This window comes from Ambystoma mexicanum, chromosome 9 (genome assembly GCF_040938575.1).
Source record: "Ambystoma mexicanum isolate Mex_15411 chromosome 9, UKY_AmexF1_1, whole genome shotgun sequence".
Lineage (NCBI taxonomy): Eukaryota > Metazoa > Chordata > Amphibia > Caudata > Ambystomatidae > Ambystoma > Ambystoma mexicanum.
In genome coordinates, this window is record NC_090931.1 from 179,938,261 (window position 1) to 179,955,835 (window position 17,575).

At 47.7% G+C, this 17,575-nt stretch overlaps 1 protein-coding gene across 1 annotated transcript in view; it reads left to right on the forward strand.

Annotated features, from left to right (window-relative positions):
• TREH (trehalase) overlaps positions 1-17,575 on the forward strand; it is a 122,402-nt gene that overhangs the window by 18,031 nt on the left and 86,796 nt on the right. Inside the window, exon 6 of the mRNA XM_069614408.1 lies at positions 7,580-7,672. Coding sequence (XP_069470509.1) covers positions 7,580-7,672 — 93 coding nt within the window. The remainder of the gene's footprint in view (positions 1-7,579; positions 7,673-17,575) is intronic.

Genomic DNA, 17,575 nt, shown 5'->3' on the forward strand with positions numbered 1-17,575 from the left:
CAGAGAGTGGGAATGCTGGGCTGGTGCACATTATGATGTCTTCAGAGTCAAATGCTGCGATGGTGTCACATTATGATGTCATCAGAGAGTGGGAATGCTGGGTTGGTGGGACATTATGATGTCATAATCAGAGAGCGAGATTGCTGAGATGGTTGCACATTATGATGTAATCAGAGAGTGGGAATGCTGGGCTGGTGCACATTATGATGTCTTCAGAGTCAAATGCTGCGATGGTGTCACATTATGATGTCATCAGAGAGTGGGATTTCTGGGTTGGTGCACATTATGATGTCATCAGAGTCGAATGCTGCAATGGTGGCGCATTGTGATGTCATCAGAGAGTGGGAATGCTGGGCTGGTGAACATTATGATGTCATCAGAGTCGAATGCTGTGATGGTGGCACATTATGATGTCATCAGAGAGTGGGAATGCTGTGATGGTGGGACATTATGATGTCATAATCAGAGAGCGAGATTGCTGAGATGGTTGCACATTATGATGTAATCAGAGAGTGGGAATGCTCAGCTCGTGCACGTTATGATGTCATCAGAGAGTTTGAGTGCTCAGATGGTTGCACATTATGACGTTAACCCGAAAGTGGGAATGCTGGGTTGGTGCACATTATGATGTCATCAGAGTCGAATGCTGCAATGGTGGCACATTGTGATGTCATCAGAGAGTGGGAGTGCTGAAATGGTGACACATAATTATGTCATCAGAAAATGGGAATGCTGGGTTTGTGCACATTATGATGTCTTCAGAGAGTGAGAGTGCTGAGATGGTTGCACATTATGATGTAATCAGAGAGTGGGAATGCTGGGCTGGTGCACATTATGATGTCTTCAGAGTCAAATGCTGCGATGGTGTCACATTATGATGTCATCAGAGAGTGGGAATGCTGGGTTGGTGCACATTATGATGTCTTCAGAGAGTGAGAGTGCTGAGATGGTTGCACATTATGATGTAATCAGAGAGTGGGAATGCTGGGCTGGTGCACATTATGATGTCTTCAGAGTCAAATGCTGCGATGGTGTCACATTATGATGTCATCAGAGAGTGGGAATGCTGGGTTGGTGCACATTATGATGTCATCAGAGTCGAATGCTGCAATGGTGGCGCATTGTGATGTCATCAGAGAGTGGGAATGCTGGGCTGGTGAACATTATGATGTCATCAGAGTCGAATGCTGTGATGGTGGCACATTATGATGTCATCAGAGAGTGGGAATGCTGTGATGGTGGGACATTATGATGTCATAATCAGAGAGCGAGATTGCTGAGATGGTTGCACATTATGATGTAATCAGAGAGTGGGAATGCTCAGCTCGTGCACGTTATGATGTCATCAGAGAGTTTGAGTGCTCAGATGGTTGCACATTATGACGTTAACCCGAAAGTGGGAATGCTGGGCTGGTGCACATTATGATGTCTTCGTAGTCGAATGCTGAGCTGGCGGCACATTATGATGTCATCAGAGAGTGAGAGTGCTGAGATGGTTGTACCTTATGATGTAATCAGAGAGTGGGAATGCTGGGCTGGTGCACATTATGATGTCTTCAGAGTCGAATGCTTTGACGTTGGCACATTATGATGTCTTCAGAGTCGAATGTTGCGATGGTGGTACGTGGCACATTATGAATTCCTCAGAGAGTGGCAATGCTGGACTTGAGCACATCATGATGTCATCAGAGAGTGAGAGTGCTGAGATGGTGGCACTTTTTGTCATCAAAGAGTGGCTATGCTGAGCTGTTGGCAGTTTGTGATGTCATCAAAGAGTGTGTTAGGCAAGATTGTGTACCGTATCCTTTGGAAGACTACAGCAACCTTGACCTCCTGGCAACTGGTAACCCAACCTTTGGTATAAGTCTGTACTACACGATTTGCTAGTGTGGCTGAGCAGCCAAGCTTATCTCAAGAGGGGTCAATGTGACATAGACTTTCACAGTGACAGTTATTCAAATAAACACTTATACTCAATGTTTCTTGATTAAACAATTATTACATGATTTAACAGTCAGTTGTATAAGCCTTCTTCAGAAGGGAGCAAAACATGTAACAATTATAATACACTTCAAAACACACTCTGTTTCTCTAAATCAGATTATAGCCATTGGGGATGGCACACACACTTCCTACACCCTCGGATAACTTAAATAGTTAGGACACTGTGGACATTGATCTATCACTGGCACATTTAGAGCAATACTGAGTTTGGTATAAAAGAGAGATGGAGGAGAAAACAGAGTTTAACAAATAATTCATAAACTGGCAAGTACTTTTTAAACCTTCCAATGCAAAGTAAATGTAACCCTTTCCTGGGGGAAAGGCAAAACACAAAACAGAAGATTCTCTCAGGGAGCCAGGGCAGCCAATGTTAGTTGCACAAAGTCTAAGGGAGCTGGAAATCTTCTTATCAGGTGAGTAAAAGTCTTGCACAATGTTTTTAGAAAAGTTTGTAGAAATAAGATTCACTTGAAGGGCCACAAGCTGGGAGGCTTGTGAGGGGCAAAGCAGTAGGCAACTGCAAAAGCAACCAAGACAAGTCTCAACTGAGAACAAGTAAGGCTACACAAAAAGAGTCAAGTCCTCTTAGGTTTACAATACCTTTGGTTAGAAGAAATGGTTCCAGCTGGCTTCTGTTCCTCTACAGCTCTGCAGATCCTGTTGTTCCTGTGCCTCAGTCATGAGGACAAGAGGGGGGACTTCTGGTGACTCCTGCAAGACAACGGGAAGGTCGGCGGCAGCAAAGGTCAAACTTCAATTCAGCGGCACTTCGTGGTTTCAGGTCCTCGCGTCTACAGCAAAAAGCAACACTGCGGTTCTCGGATACCACTTCAGACTTTCCTCGCATCTGGGGTCCAGCAATCTGTTGCAGTGGCTCAGGCTTGGTCAGTCCTGCTTCAGGGAAGTCCTGAGGATGTTCCTGGCACTCGGGTCTGGCTTAAAAGCGATCCACTCGGTTTGGTGTTCCTCTCCCTGGCACTTCGGCTACAGCAACAGCAGCAATGGAAGTACAGCCAGCTCTGAGAGTATGTCCAAACGAGCGTACTTTGGGGTTGATTGGTCCCACCAACTCAAGGGGAGAAGATGTCCCTGCAGGGCTTCTCTAGAGGAGGCAAATTCAAAGCTTCAGCACAGCAGCAGGGCTTCACCGGGCAAACCAACGGACCAGGAGTGTCAGCAGGCATCTCATCCAAGTTCTTCTTCGGATTCCTTCATCCAGTGGTCGACTCTGCATTCCAAGCCAAAAAGGCTCACCTTTTATGCAGGTTTTTCCCGTTCATTCCAGCCTAGCTGTCAACCACACACAAGGGTAGCTGTCCTCCAAGGACAGCCATCTGGCCAATCACCTTTGGGTGCATTCCTGTAACCAAGGGGATTAAGCACAGGGGGTTTCAGGCACCTCCCTCACTTCCTGCCCCTGCCAGACATACTGGAGCCAGAGGCAGGCTTTACTCGTGAACCCCACCAAAGACAAAATGAACAAAGTGACCAAACCTGGTTTGGCGCGCAGAGTAAATCTCAAGAAAGACTTTTCCAACAAGAAATGGTGAAAAAAGACGACCAAGGCCATTTTGACAAAATGGGCACCCATTGGTACTTTACTGCGGCTGCGAACGCAGCCCATGGTAAAACCGCACCATGGTAGTAAAAAGTAAACCACTGCCACCAGCCATTAATTGTAGAAAGGGTAACATAAAAATGTTACATGAGAAACTAGACAAAGGGGATACTAAGTAACCTCTCCAACACCCTTTTGTAAAATAGTGTGTGCTGGGTCTAGAAAGTTACAAAATGTAAGTAAAGTCAATTTCACTTCACTGCTCTTGGAAACAGTTTCACTAAGAGAAGGTATTCAAACCTTTGGGAAATCTTAAGAGACTTCCCTGTGCCACTGCACTGAAGGTGCAATGTGTCACAATGAAAAGAGGATGCCTATGGAGTTTGTCAGACTCCAAAGTCAAAAGAAACACAGAGTCCAAATCACAGAAAAATACATGAGTGGGGAAAAAGGTCTCACTCTCTCCAGGTTAAAAATGAAACGTCCTAATGTCCAGCAAAAGAGCTGGGGGTCTCTAAGGTAGAAGGAAATTAGCACATTTCTGAGAATTCTCCCTAACAGACTGGCCATGCTGAGCTGTTGGCACTTTGTGATGTCATCAATGATTGGCTATGCTGAGCTGTTGGAACTGTGTGATGTCATCAAAGAGTGGCTATGCTGAGCTGGTGGCACTTTGTGGTGTCATTAAAGAGTGGCTATGCTGAGCTGGCGGCACTTTGTGGTGTCATTAAAGAGTGGCTATGCTGAGCTGGCGGCACTTTGTGATGTCATCAATGATTGGCTATGCTGAGCTGTTGGAACTGTGTGATGTCATCAAAGAGTGGCTATGCTGAGCTGGTGGCACTTTGTGGTGTCATTAAAGAGTGGCTATGCTGAGCTGGCGGCACTTTGTGATGGTCATCAAAGAGTGGCTATGCTGAGCTGATGGCACTTTGTGATGGTCATCAAAGAGTGGCTATGCTGAGCTGTTGGAACTGTGTGATGTCATCAAAGAGTGGCTATGCTGAGCTGGTGGCACTTTGTGGTGTCATTAAAGAGTGGCTATGCTGAGCTGGTGGCACTTTGTGGTGTCATTAAAGAGTGGCTATGCTGAGCTGGCGGCACTTTGTGATAGCATCAAAAAGTGGCTATGCTGAGCTGTTGGAACTTTGTGATGTCGTCAAAGAGTGGCTATGTTGAGCTGGTGGCACTTTATGATCTCTTTAGGGAGTGAGAACGCTAAGCTTGTGGTTTTCCATTATTTAATTAGTGGAAAGAATGTAGCACCCATTGTTGTGACGTGGAAGAATAATGTTGAGAGTTAAGAGCACAATGTCGAAGTAAAACTGCTTGCGTGGGGGCCCTCAATGATGTCACCAGGGGTTAGAACGCTGAGGGAGTAGCGTTCAATTATGTCACCAGAGATGGTAATGCCAAGACGTGTCGACCCCTACCACTAATCCCAAAAAGAGTTATTTTCCTGTACTGGGGAGGTGGGCAGTTTCACGTCTTGTGCCAGGTGCCTCTAATTCCTCCAGCGCCTGGAGTCAATGGTGGGGGCACGCACTGGTGCCAGAGGGAGTGAAGGGCTCCTCAAGGGGCACTCGTCAATATCATTTCACTACTTTGCAGGTGGTGGAGGCGCCTCAGGTCAGAAAGAGTCGGGTAGGAGAGTGGGGCGCTTGCAACCCTACACCCCCACTAGCTGAGGCCTAGTCAACATGTTGTGCAGGTCCATTCCCTGTGCTTGGCATGTCTGGCTCCGAGTGTACCGTCAGGCGTTTCCCTTGTGCTAGGTGGGCCAGTGTGCTTTGTGGCCAGTGGTTGCCCTGGAGGGGCGAGGGAGGGCTGGGGGTCCAGTGCCTGGCTGTGGGTCAGTGCGTTCCTGTGAATTGCCTACCCTTGCATCTTATCGCTAAAAAGCACGCAGCCATAGAGTGGGTGCAAAGGGCACAAGCCACGGGGTTGGACGGGACGCTGGCACAGCTCATTGGCAAGCACCTGGCACTTTACTTCTGACATGAGACAAAGGTGAACTTGCAGACGCAAAAGCAAACTCTTACTCTTCATCAAGGAAGGCGCTGAGTGACAAGGTCCAGCCACCACTAATGGGAATGACCTTTGACCCGTCTGCATGGTCCTCGGCCAGCACCTAATGCAATGAGCAAAGTCCAGAACCTTCCGGGCCTCGACTTTAGGGTTGGAGAAGGACTACCTTAAAGGGGAGCATATGTACACGTTTCCTTAAATTCTCTGCTACCCAGCAGTGCGCGTGGTTCTGGTATCCCCATCTGACCGCAGCTCACTACCAGCATTTTGCGATGGGACAGTTTACCGCACTTTACTGATGTAAGTTTGGTGCAGGGAAAAGGGTGGAGCTGGCTGGCAAAACAGGGGTGGAGGCGTGGGCAAGGGCTAGAGGGACTCGAGGGGGGCGAGGAAGGCTTTCTCCCATAAAAAAGCATTGGCGATGGAAAGTCTGGGCTTTTGTGTAGGCATGGGAAAGGCACTTGCTGTAGTGGTATTAACTGCCCATTGATGGTAGCAGGTGCAAACCTGGGCATCTAATAGCAGTGCCTGGCAAATGCCGAATACGTATAGGCAAGCCAAAACTTTTGGCTTTGCCAATGCTTGTTTTTCACAGGATTTCAGTGCATGACAACCATAGAGCTTATAAATCAAGTGGCTGAAGGCAACCCAGGTTAAGATGTCTTTATGACACCAGTATCGCCTTTACCACTCCAATTAAGTAAATAACTCTCAGAAGACAGCTTTGAAAAAACACTGCCAGACACTTCTAGTGCAAGGTTTGATGGTAAGGCTTGATTAAAGTGAGATTTCCAAGAGTTCCCATGAGGAGGTGTTTTGGGCGGGGAGAGACAGGAACTGGGTGGCTATGGCCATAGGGATTAGCATGGCCATGGGCAGTCAATGGGTGGGCAAATAAACACCACTGACAAGCTTTGTGTCCCTCCTCATATGCCATTTCTTCCTGTCTGTAATCTAATGCAATAGTTCAGCCGATAGGTGGTGCTAAAGAGCCACCTAATAGCCTAAACTAAAAATGCTGCCATAAAAAGCAGTAAAACTTACTGTGCATTCAGATTGGGTAGATCAGCGGTCCTTTCAATCTACAGAGAAGCCCCCTGGGCCCCTGAGACCTTTAATTTCAGTAGATGCCCCTGAGGCCTGCATAGGAGCGGGAGGATTTTTAAGAACTTGAAAATAAATGCAGCCGTGAATTCCCGGTGGCTTCAGTTGCTGTGGCTGGAAATATTCTGCGAGAATATAAAGTGTACTGCACTTCAGACTCAGCTCACATGTGCCCGGAGCGGTGCCGTGGAAACATACCGCATAGCAGCCGGGTTCTCAGAGTTGCACCAGGATCACCTGATTTCGGCTCTAGAAGCACATACCTCACTGGCAAGCACCCCGGCGAACTTGGCCCCCCATCAACACGCAGAGCGGTATTGATATGACTCAGTAAAAGTGCACTCATTGTTGAACTCCTGCAATAAAATGTGCTGTTCATTATTCATGCTCAGACAGCAGCCGGCTGAACTCCCGAGCAACCCAAAACATTTCCAGGCCATGACAATGACAGGCTCTATACAAACATCACATATCATAACATATAATCATTCCGAACCACTGGGAAGGGCACTCCGGGGGTGAAAGATAGCAGTGGACCCCCGGACTGCATCCTTGCACAAGTGCCTGCTATGAACTACACCTCCCTTCATGCCACAGCATCCTGCCAACGGCCACAACTTCCTCCACATGTGAATGCCAGCCATTTTTAGGCCTATGTATCGAAAGAACCGGAGCTGTAATTGTCAGGAGTACATCTCATCGTCTTTGCAGTCTTCGTCATCCATAAGAATGTGACGTGGTGTGAAGTGTTGAACAACTCCATGCGTTGAAGGAACCAGCGCGTGACCTTGCCCACGTCACCCGACTCAGAATCTCCATACCCAATCGCCTTCCTGATTTTGTGCTGAATTGTAAAGTAGTGACTGACTCTGGCTTCTTCCGCAGGGACTCCTACTGGGTGATCAACGGACTTCTACTCTCAGAAATGCCAACCACGGCTAAGGGGATGATTCAAAACTTCCTGTACATGGTCGACAGGTGAGGCTCTCACAGTTCCTCCCCTAAAGTGTAAGTAGCGTTTGCAAATCTTCTCTCCTTCGACCAACTCAACGCGCCACTGCTCTACCTTCTCGCACCATTACACTCCACACAGGGCAGGTTCATGCCTAGTCAACACCACAGTCACCTCCGTGCAGCCGGCCAAAGCTCAGTGCTTGGCCTAAAACATCTTTACCTCTATCACCCAACCCCTCCCTCCAGAGGCTCTCCCGGTGTCCCGTGACTGGCATCTAAAAGATGGTGGGTTGTCCCATTCCGATGAAACTCAACCCAAGTGTCACCACCACAAACAATATAGAACCAGAGCGGCACTCATTATTATTGGTTATTCATAACGCGCTTAATACGCAGAGGTCTCTAAGCGCGGCCCCGGGGATCGAACCTGCACCAACGTGAGTGCGTTGTCACTGAGCTAGCCTCCCTCCAGTACTGGGGTACTTTTGGACTGCACTTATCAACACTTTAGGTCTTAAACCTTGCTCCCTCTCTGCCCCACTAATGCCCCAAAGCCCACCTTTTTTCTTGCAAACCCGCATGCAGCTACCAAGATGGTAGAGGTGGGTTATACAAGACCACCTTACATTACAGCAAGAGTTCGGGATATCAGTCACAGTGTGAAACACCTGCCGCACAGAGGCCTCTGGTAACATGTTCATCCCTGCCCTGAACATTCTCAATGAACTCTTGACACTGGCACTTAGACCATTAACCAGGCTCTGAGAAGGTTGAGTGCAAAGGCCAAAAGTGCATTGTGCTATTGACAAAAGTATTCAAATGTATTATCCTTCATGCTATTCAAAAATGTAAAATAGCTCTCTATCCTCAGATGCAGGGACATAGGGCCGTACACCGTTAAGAGCATAAATCAATATAAAACGCACCAATAATCAAGGGTCTGAAATAATTTAATAGGAAATCACAAGGAAAAAGACTAAAAAGTACAATACAAAACGAAATATACAATGCGGGAGGGGAAAATGAATGAAGTTCCGCAACAAGGATGAAAGAGGAGAGCACAGACCAAGAGGGGGATAAACCTAAGTGAACCCGTGGGAAAATCCGGACTACTCAAAGGTAGAGAGGATCAGGAGTGTCCTTGATGTAAACCAGAGTGGCGCGCCAGCGTTGGGGCACAGCCACTGAGAATACTTGGTTCCAAAACGGTTGTGCCAAAAGATTTCAGGATTTCCAGGGGCAGGTGGTTGCGGGTTTCTGTACACATTGAATTACTGGGGAATTTCAATTTTTGAAGAACATAAATGGGTTCACTGAGGTCAATGGAAAGTTACCCCAAATTCCAAAATAATTGCAAATCACCAATGTATGCGGTGCAGTACTGTTTTTGAAATGGTTGAATGATTACAGTCGGTAGTAAACACAATGCTCAAACTGACCTGGCCATTTTATAAGAGCAGTGGCTTGACCTCTTGACGTACGATGCAAGGCTATGGGGGTTTGGAGGTGGGGCACTCTGGGGAAGTATTAAAGACTGCAGAACAAGCAAGAGAAATGATTGCTTTCCAGAAAGGACAACCCACTTCCAGGGCAATCTCCTTCCCTACTCAAGAGTCCCATCTCAAAACCTTGCAACCCTACTGGAGGAGTAGAGTTGAGGCGGGAGCATCAGAAAAGGACCCCCTTAAACAACTTGCAGAATGGAGGCCATAGCTCTCTGTGTAGGTCACCAGGAGCCAATCTCCCCTAACAACTTTTTTCCCAAGTTATTTTTATTGATTTTTGTCATTTAAGAACAACAAGAACAGTACATCACACAACTGAACACAACACATTGTGATATACAACACCGGTGCAACCTGTACTGTGTATTATCTTCCCTTCCCTTAATCCCATAAAATCTTAAACAATTGCAAACACCACACTCGTAGTCCCACGCTCGACCTCTGGCACAGGTGGAGGGAAATCTGCAAAGTAGGTGGACACTGAGTTGTGTTCACAGTGGTAGACAATGCTATACATGGGCACGTTCGATTTAGCATGCAGTAAAGCTCTGAATGTTGTAGGGTGACCCGAAGACCCAAGCTTTGGGGGTACAGTCCCAGAAAGCCCTATAGACGAGGGGTGCTGTCATGATCTCTGCTTCCAAAAGGTCAGGGTTTTCCCAACTCCCTTGGAAGCAGATCCATAACCCAGGTTCCGAGTGCCAACCAGTCCCAATTGGGACCTTTTGGACCCAGTCCTGGCGCCAGTGGCACCAGGCTCATAAATATGCCCAGTCCCAGCGCTGCAAGCGCCGGGCTCATAATGCTTGGGTGGACTTACCTTCAGCAGACCATGCTGCTTACTTGCCTGCCAGTTGAGCCTCTGATCCTCTTCTGTTTGGAACTACTTTTCCTGTTGGGTGGGGCTGGAGCCACTCCCTAGATTCAGAACACTGGAACTCTTCTGGAAGGCAGGAACTCTTTTCTTACCAGGAACTCTTTTCTTACTTAGGCGTGGCTGTGGAAGGAGACACCTAAGCACTACAGGAGGCTATTTAAACCACACCCGGTGGATGAATCTTGCTTTGCGTGATTCTGCAACCTCTGCAGCAGAACGCTCATCGTGTCTTCTGCATCCGGTCCTGGGCCTAAGGAAAAAGGCTTACCATCCTGAATCCAGTCTTCAGCAACACCTATAAAGACAAGAAAGAACAGGTTAGCATTCCGGCATCTGAAAGGCAAAGGCTTACCATCCTGAATCCAGTCTTCAGCAACACCTATAAAGACAAGAAAGAACAGGTTAGCATTCCGGCATCTGAAAGGCAAAGGCTTACCTACTCTTCGTACGCTCCGGAGGCCTTCGGCGCTGCATCCCGCATCTGAAAGACAAAACAAGGTGCGTTTAAAGACATTGGGGAACTTTAATACTCACGTGCCATTACTCCTTTCCACATCTAATCCAGTGGGTATTCCGGCACCCTGCAGCCGCTCCGAACTCGTACCTGCAAAATAAAAAGACAGTTAGAGCGCATAGTGAAGCAGGCAACAAGCGCTTACTTACGTGCTTCCAGGCGCTTCTATTCATCACACGGGCTCCATCTTCAACTCACTTCAGCCCGTCATCCGCCATCGCCGGAACCCTGCAAAACAAGAGACATCATTACTAAAGACTTTAAAGACATTTGAATGACTCGAAACTTACCGTTCGTGCAGTAAACGACGGACAGCAGTCCTCTGAAGTCAAGAGGCCTGCGCTACCTATCCAGTGAAGAAACTGGTTACAGCACCCTGCCCCGAGGCAGATGGAGAGCTCGGCATTCACTTACCTAAGGTGAGAGCGTTAACCTTTGGGGGTCTACAGGAGAGGAGAAGAGGAAAGAGATAGGGACACCCCAATAACCCCAGTTCATTAACCCCATATTTTCTATCTGCAGACATCTTACTCTACACGTCAGGCATACAGTGCACAGAGGTCCAGCCCAAAGAGCCAACCGGGTGCTACACATCACCTTTGAAGATACGGTAGTCGCCCAGTCAAGACCGGCGCCTCTGCGAGAATCAGGTGAGCGTTACAGAACGCAAAGCCTACCGCAAAACTCTCGCCCAGGCGCTATGGAAACCTCGGATACTGACCCCCTAGCCCGGTTACTTGGGGAACTAAGGGCAGAAGTGCATGCAGCTCGTCAGGAAACGAATGCTCTAAGAAGGGAACTAATTATTTCCAAGGAGAGAACAGACAATCTTGCTAGACAAGTGCTACAGTCACAAGCCGGACAGACCCCGTTACCCGCATCAGGGGCAAATCTTCCTTCAACATCCTCTATGAATCCAGTGCAGATCAACCTACCTGGGAATGTACCTCTGGCTCCGCCCGAACGATTTTCTGGTGACCCAAAGAGGTTTGCAGTATTTATCAATCAGTGCCGGTTGCACTTCTTATGCCGGCCAGCAGCCTTTCCAACTGATCAAGCAAAAGTAGCTTTTGTACTTTCGTACCTTAGTGGCAATGCGGCAGACTGGTCGATCCCTCTAGTTAATAAAGATGATCCGGTTCTCCATGATTTTCAAGCCTTTCAGCTTAGTATGGAAAAACTGTTCGCAAGACATTCACAGGGGCAGGCCTTGGACAATGAGCTTCTTTCGTTGCGACAGGGTAATCAAGACCTTTTGGCTTATATTGCATCTTTCAATAGACTAATAGTGGAAACTCAATGGCCTGAGGACAAAAGGATTACGCTGTTTTATAGAGGTCTACGTGGAGAGCTCAAAGACGTTTTAGCCCAAGTAGTGAATCCCCCACAAGACTGTTCGGATTATATAGACTTGGTCGTTCAAATAGATCACAGGCTGCAGAACAGGAAGGCCGATCGTTCCAAGTTTGATGCTCGAGTATTTTCCAAACCGCCAACTCCTTCCAAAGGAGTAGACTCCGGGGAACCCATGCAAATAGGGGGTCTGAAAGGTCCTCTAACACAAAGGGAGCGGGAAAGGAGGAAACAGTTGCAATTATGCCTATATTGCGGAAACTCAGGGCACTTTCTTCGAGACTGTCCGGTGAAACCTGCTAAGAAGGCAGTAGGAGCTGCAGTTACCAAAGTTACAAACTCTGAGCAGGGAAACGACCTCGCCCGACAAGAATAGAGGTCCTCTTGCCGAGCGTGAAAACCAGTTCCGTGACCTCGCATTTCGTGATACCTATGGTCCTCATTAGCCCTGATAATCCGGATCGATTACATGCAATTGAAGCTTACGTCGACAGCGGTGCCATCGGCAATTATGTGGATCATGAAATGGTTTTGAGGATGAATCTAACTCTTTGTCCCAAGGCTGTAAAGGACGTCATTACTACGGTGGATGGTACGGAGATAGCCTCCGGGCCAGTAACGCATACCACTCAAGAGGTGACGCTAGTAAGTCAAGATGGACACCATGAGAAGATCGTGTTCGATGTGATCAAGGCCCCTCAGTTTCAGATTATTCTAGGAATACCTTGGTTAGAGAAACACAATCCTCTGATCGATTGGCGAGCAAGAACGGTCCAGTTTCCAGAATGTGTCTCTACTTGTCACCCTCCACCTGGTGTTGCACTGGCCGCAATTTCTTCAGAGACTCCCCAGTTACCTCCCGAATACCTAGAATACCAAGATGTTTTCCGGAAGGATCAGGCTAACTCTCTACCTCCTCATAGGTCTTATGACTGCCAGATAGACCTGATACCTGGATCTACTCCTCCTTGTAGTAGAATTTATGCCCTCACCAAGCCTGAGAACCTTCACCTTCGACAATACCTGGATCAATACCTGGCAAATGGGTTTATTCGTCCTTCCAAGTCCCCTGCTTCTTCAGCTTTGTTCTTCGTTCCAAAAAAGGAAGGAGACCTTAGAACTTGTATCGATTATCGCTCCCTGAACCAGATCACCGTTAAGAATAGATATCCGTTACCTTTGATCCCTGAACTCCTGGACCAAGTCAGAAAAGCATGCATATATACAAAGCTGAATCTTAGAGGAGCTTACCACTTGGTACGAGTAAAAGAGGGCGATGAATGGAAGACGGCCTTCCGCACCAAGTATGGGCTAATTGAATATCAGGTCATGCCCTTCGGACTTTGCAATGCCCCGGCCGCCTTTCAATATTTTATGAACGATGTCCTCAGAGAGCTCATAGATGTATGTGTTGTTGTTTACATTGACGACATCCTCGTTTATTCTTCATCGGAATCTCAACATCGGAAACACGTGAAAATGGTCCTCGAAAGATTGCGTCAACACAAACTTTTCGCTAAGTTGGAAAAATGTGTTTTCAACGTGACTGAAGTTGATTTCTTGGGATTCATATTATCACCTGGCGGAGTGCGTATGGATTCAAAGAAGGTTGATGCAGTTCTCAAATGGCCATCACCATCCTCCGTAAAAGGTGTGCAAAGCATGTTAGGCTTCGCTAACTTTTACCGCAGGTTTATCCCCGAATTCTCTCGAATAGTCCAGCCCATCACTGCCTTGTTAAAGAAAAACAAACGTTTTGAATGGTCTACCGAGGCGGAACAAGCTTTCCAGGATTTGAAGACTAAATTTATCTCTGCACCAATCTTAAAACACCCTCGCCCCGAACTCCCCTACATCGTGGAAACTGATGCTTCAAGCCTTGCCATGGGGGCAGTTCTATCACAAAAGGACCCGGTAACCAATCAGTTGCATCCCGTGGCATTTTGGTCCCGCAAATTCTCACCTCCTGAAATCAATTACACGATTACTGACAAGGAACTTCTGGCTATCAAGTCTGCCTTTAAGGCTTGGCGGCATTATCTGCTGGGGGCCCGACACACCGTTACTGTGATTACGGATCACCGAAACCTGCAATATTTGAAGACCGCAAAAGCCCAATCCTCTAGACAACTCCGTTGGGCATTATTCTTTGCCGAGTTTGACTTCATAATTACCTATCGACCTGGTACAAAGAACGGTAAAGCCGATGCCCTTTCTCGGATGGGAGTGGAAGAACACTTGGTCAACCCTAAACCTGTACCAATCATTCCCGAACAAAGAATTCTGGGTGTAATCGCCACAGAATCCATAGAGGAAGTTAAGGATAAAGCCAGGCAACTTGTAACTCCAGCAGACATACAGAATTGGCATCTGCAGGGAAAGGACTTTGCAGTAAAGGACAACTTATTGTATTTCCAAGAACGATTATACCTACCCAGCACAGATTTACAGAAAAAAGTAATCTCTTGTTATCACGACTCTTTAATGGAAGGTCATCCCGGTATAGCCAAGACCTCAGAAAAGATCAAGCGCTACTTCTGGTGGCCGTCTTGGAAAAAAGATATCAGAGACTTTATAATGTCCTGTGGAGTATGCGCCCAAAACAAGAGTCAAAAGGAAAGACCAGCAGGCCTCTTACGCCCTATTGACATCCCACCTCGCCCTTGGCATATGCTTTCTATGGACTTCATCACCGATCTACCTCCATGCTCCGGATACAATACGATTCTAGTAATCGTGGACTTATTCTCCAAGATGGCGCATTTCATTCCGCTCAAAGGCTTGCCAACAGCAGCAACTCTGGCCCGAGAATTTCTCGAAAACATCGTCCGACTGCACGGTTTTCCTTCGGTTCTAATTTCGGATCGAGGTAGTCAATTTATTTCTCATTTTTGGCGAAGTTGCTGTCGGTCGGCTCAAATTGATGTGAGACTATCGACCAGTCACCACCCTCAGACCAACGGACAAACCGAGAGGACCAATCAAACTCTGGAACAGTATTTACGCTGCATGCTGCAACAAACTGAAAAAACTTGGAAAGATATCCTTTGGATAGCCGAGTATGCCTACAATAACTCTGTCCATTCGGGAACTGGGAAAACCCCGTTTTTTCTTTTGTACGGCAGTCACCCTCGAACCTCGGAGTTGGATCCCCTCCAAGATCTTGAAACACCAGCAGTAGACTACCTGCATTCTACAATCACCCAAGCCTTTAAGGAAGCTGTTTCTCACCTTCAAAGGGCTAAAGAACAATACAAGAAAGGAGCAGATCAACATCGGAAGGAAGCCCCTCACTATCAAGTAGGGGATCAAGTCTGGTTATCCACCAAATATCTATCTCTAAAAGGGCCATGCACATTCAACCCAAGATACCTTGGTCCCTATTCCATCACTACCATAGTAAACCCAGTAGCGGTCAAGTTGGACTTGCCCCCGCACATGAAGATACATCCGGTCTTCCACGTCTCTCTATTAAAACCCGTGCAACCTCAAACCCGACTAACCAAATCTCCAAAACCTATCCTAGTGGATGGAGAACTCGAGTTTGAAGTCAAAAGCATTCTGGACTCCAAGATCTCCAAATCTAAACTATTCTACCTAATTGACTGGAAAGGCTACGGCCCCCAGGAGAGATCCTGGGAACCTGCTGAATATGTCCACGCTCCTCGCCTAATCAAAAGATTTCACCGAACATTTCCTGACAAGCCAAAACCCCCGGAGAAGCCCGGTTTGGGAGGGGCCTTGAGGGGGGGTACTGTCATGATCTCTGCTTCCAAAAGGTCAGGGTTTTCCCAACTCCCTTGGAAGCAGATCCATAACCCAGGTTCCGAGTGCCAACCAGTCCCAATTGGGACCTTTTGGACCCAGTCCTGGCGCCAGTGGCACCAGGCTCATAAATATGCCCAGTCCCAGCGCTGCAAGCGCCGGGCTCATAATGCTTGGAAGACTTACCTTCAGCAGACCATGCTGCTTACTTGCCTGCAAGTTGAGCCTCTAATCCTCTTCTGTTTGGAACTACTTTTCATGTTGGGTGGGGCTGGAGCCACTCCCTAGATTCAGAACACTGGAACTCTTCTGGAAGGCAGGAACTCTTTTCTTACCAGGAACTCTTTTCTTACTTAGGCGTGGCTGTGGAAGGAGACACCTAAGCACTACAGGAGGCTATTTAAACCACACCCGGTGGATGAATCTTGCTTTGCGTGATTCTGCAACCTCTGCAGCAGAACGCTCATCGTGTCTTCTGCATCCGGTCCTGGGCCTAAGGAAAAAGGCTTACCATCCTGAATCCAGTCTTCAGCAACACCTATAAAGACAAGAAAGAACAGGTTAGCATTCCGGCATCTGAAAGGCAAAGGCTTACCATCCTGAATCCAGTCTTCAGCAACACCTATAAAGACAAGAAAGAACAGGTTAGCATTCCGGCATCTGAAAGGCAAAGGCTTACCTACTCTTCGTACGCTCCGGAGGCCTTCGGCGCTGCATCCCGCATCTGAAAGACAAAACAAGGTGTGTTTAAAGACATTGGGGAACTTTAATACTCACGTGCCATTACTCCTTTCCACATCTAATCCAGTGGGTATTCCGGCACCCTGCAGCCGCTCCGAACTCGTACCTGCAAAATAAAAAGACAGTTAGAGCGCATAGTGAAGCAGGCAACAAGCGCTTACTTACGTGCTTCCAGGCGCTTCTATTCATCACACGGGCTCCATCTTCAACTCACTTCAGCCCGTCATCCGCCATCGCCGGAACCCTGCAAAACAAGAGACATCATTACTAAAGACTTTAAAGACATTTGAATGACTCGAAACTTACCGTTCGTGCAGTAAACGACGGACAGCAGTCCTCTGAAGTCAAGAGGCCTGCGCTACCTATCCAGTGAAGAAACTGGTTACAGCACCCTGCCCCGAGGCAGATGGAGAGCTCGGCATTCACTTACCTAAGGTGAGAGCGTTAACCTTTGGGGGTCTACAGGAGAGGAGAAGAGGAAAGAGATAGGGACACCCCAATAACCCCAGTTCATTAACCCCATATTTTCTATCTGCAGACATCTTACTCTACACGTCAGGCATACAGTGCACAGAGGTCCAGCCCAAAGAGCCAACCGGGTGCTACACATCACCTTTGAAGATACGGTAGTCGCCCAGTCAAGACCGGCGCCTCTGCGAGAATCAGGTGAGCGTTACAGAACGCAAAGCCTACCGCAAAACTCTCGCCCAGGCGCTATGGAAACCTCGGATACTGACCCCCTAGCCCGGTTACTTGGGGAACTAAGGGCAGAAGTGCATGCAGCTCGTCAGGAAACGAATGCTCTAAGAAGGGAACTAATTATTTCCAAGGAGAGAACAGACAATCTTGCTAGACAAGTGCTACAGTCACAAGCCGGACAGACCCCGTTACCCGCATCAGGGGCAAATCTTCCTTCAACATCCTCTATGAATCCAGTGCAGATCAACCTACCTGGGAATGTACCTCTGGCTCCGCCCGAACGATTTTCTGGTGACCCAAAGAGGTTTGCAGTATTTATCAATCAGTGCCGGTTGCACTTCTTATGCCGGCCAGCAGCCTTTCCAACTGATCAAGCAAAAGTAGCTTTTGTACTTTCGTACCTTAGTGGCAATGCGGCAGACTGGTCGATCCCTCTAGTTAATAAAGATGATCCGGTTCTCCATGATTTTCAA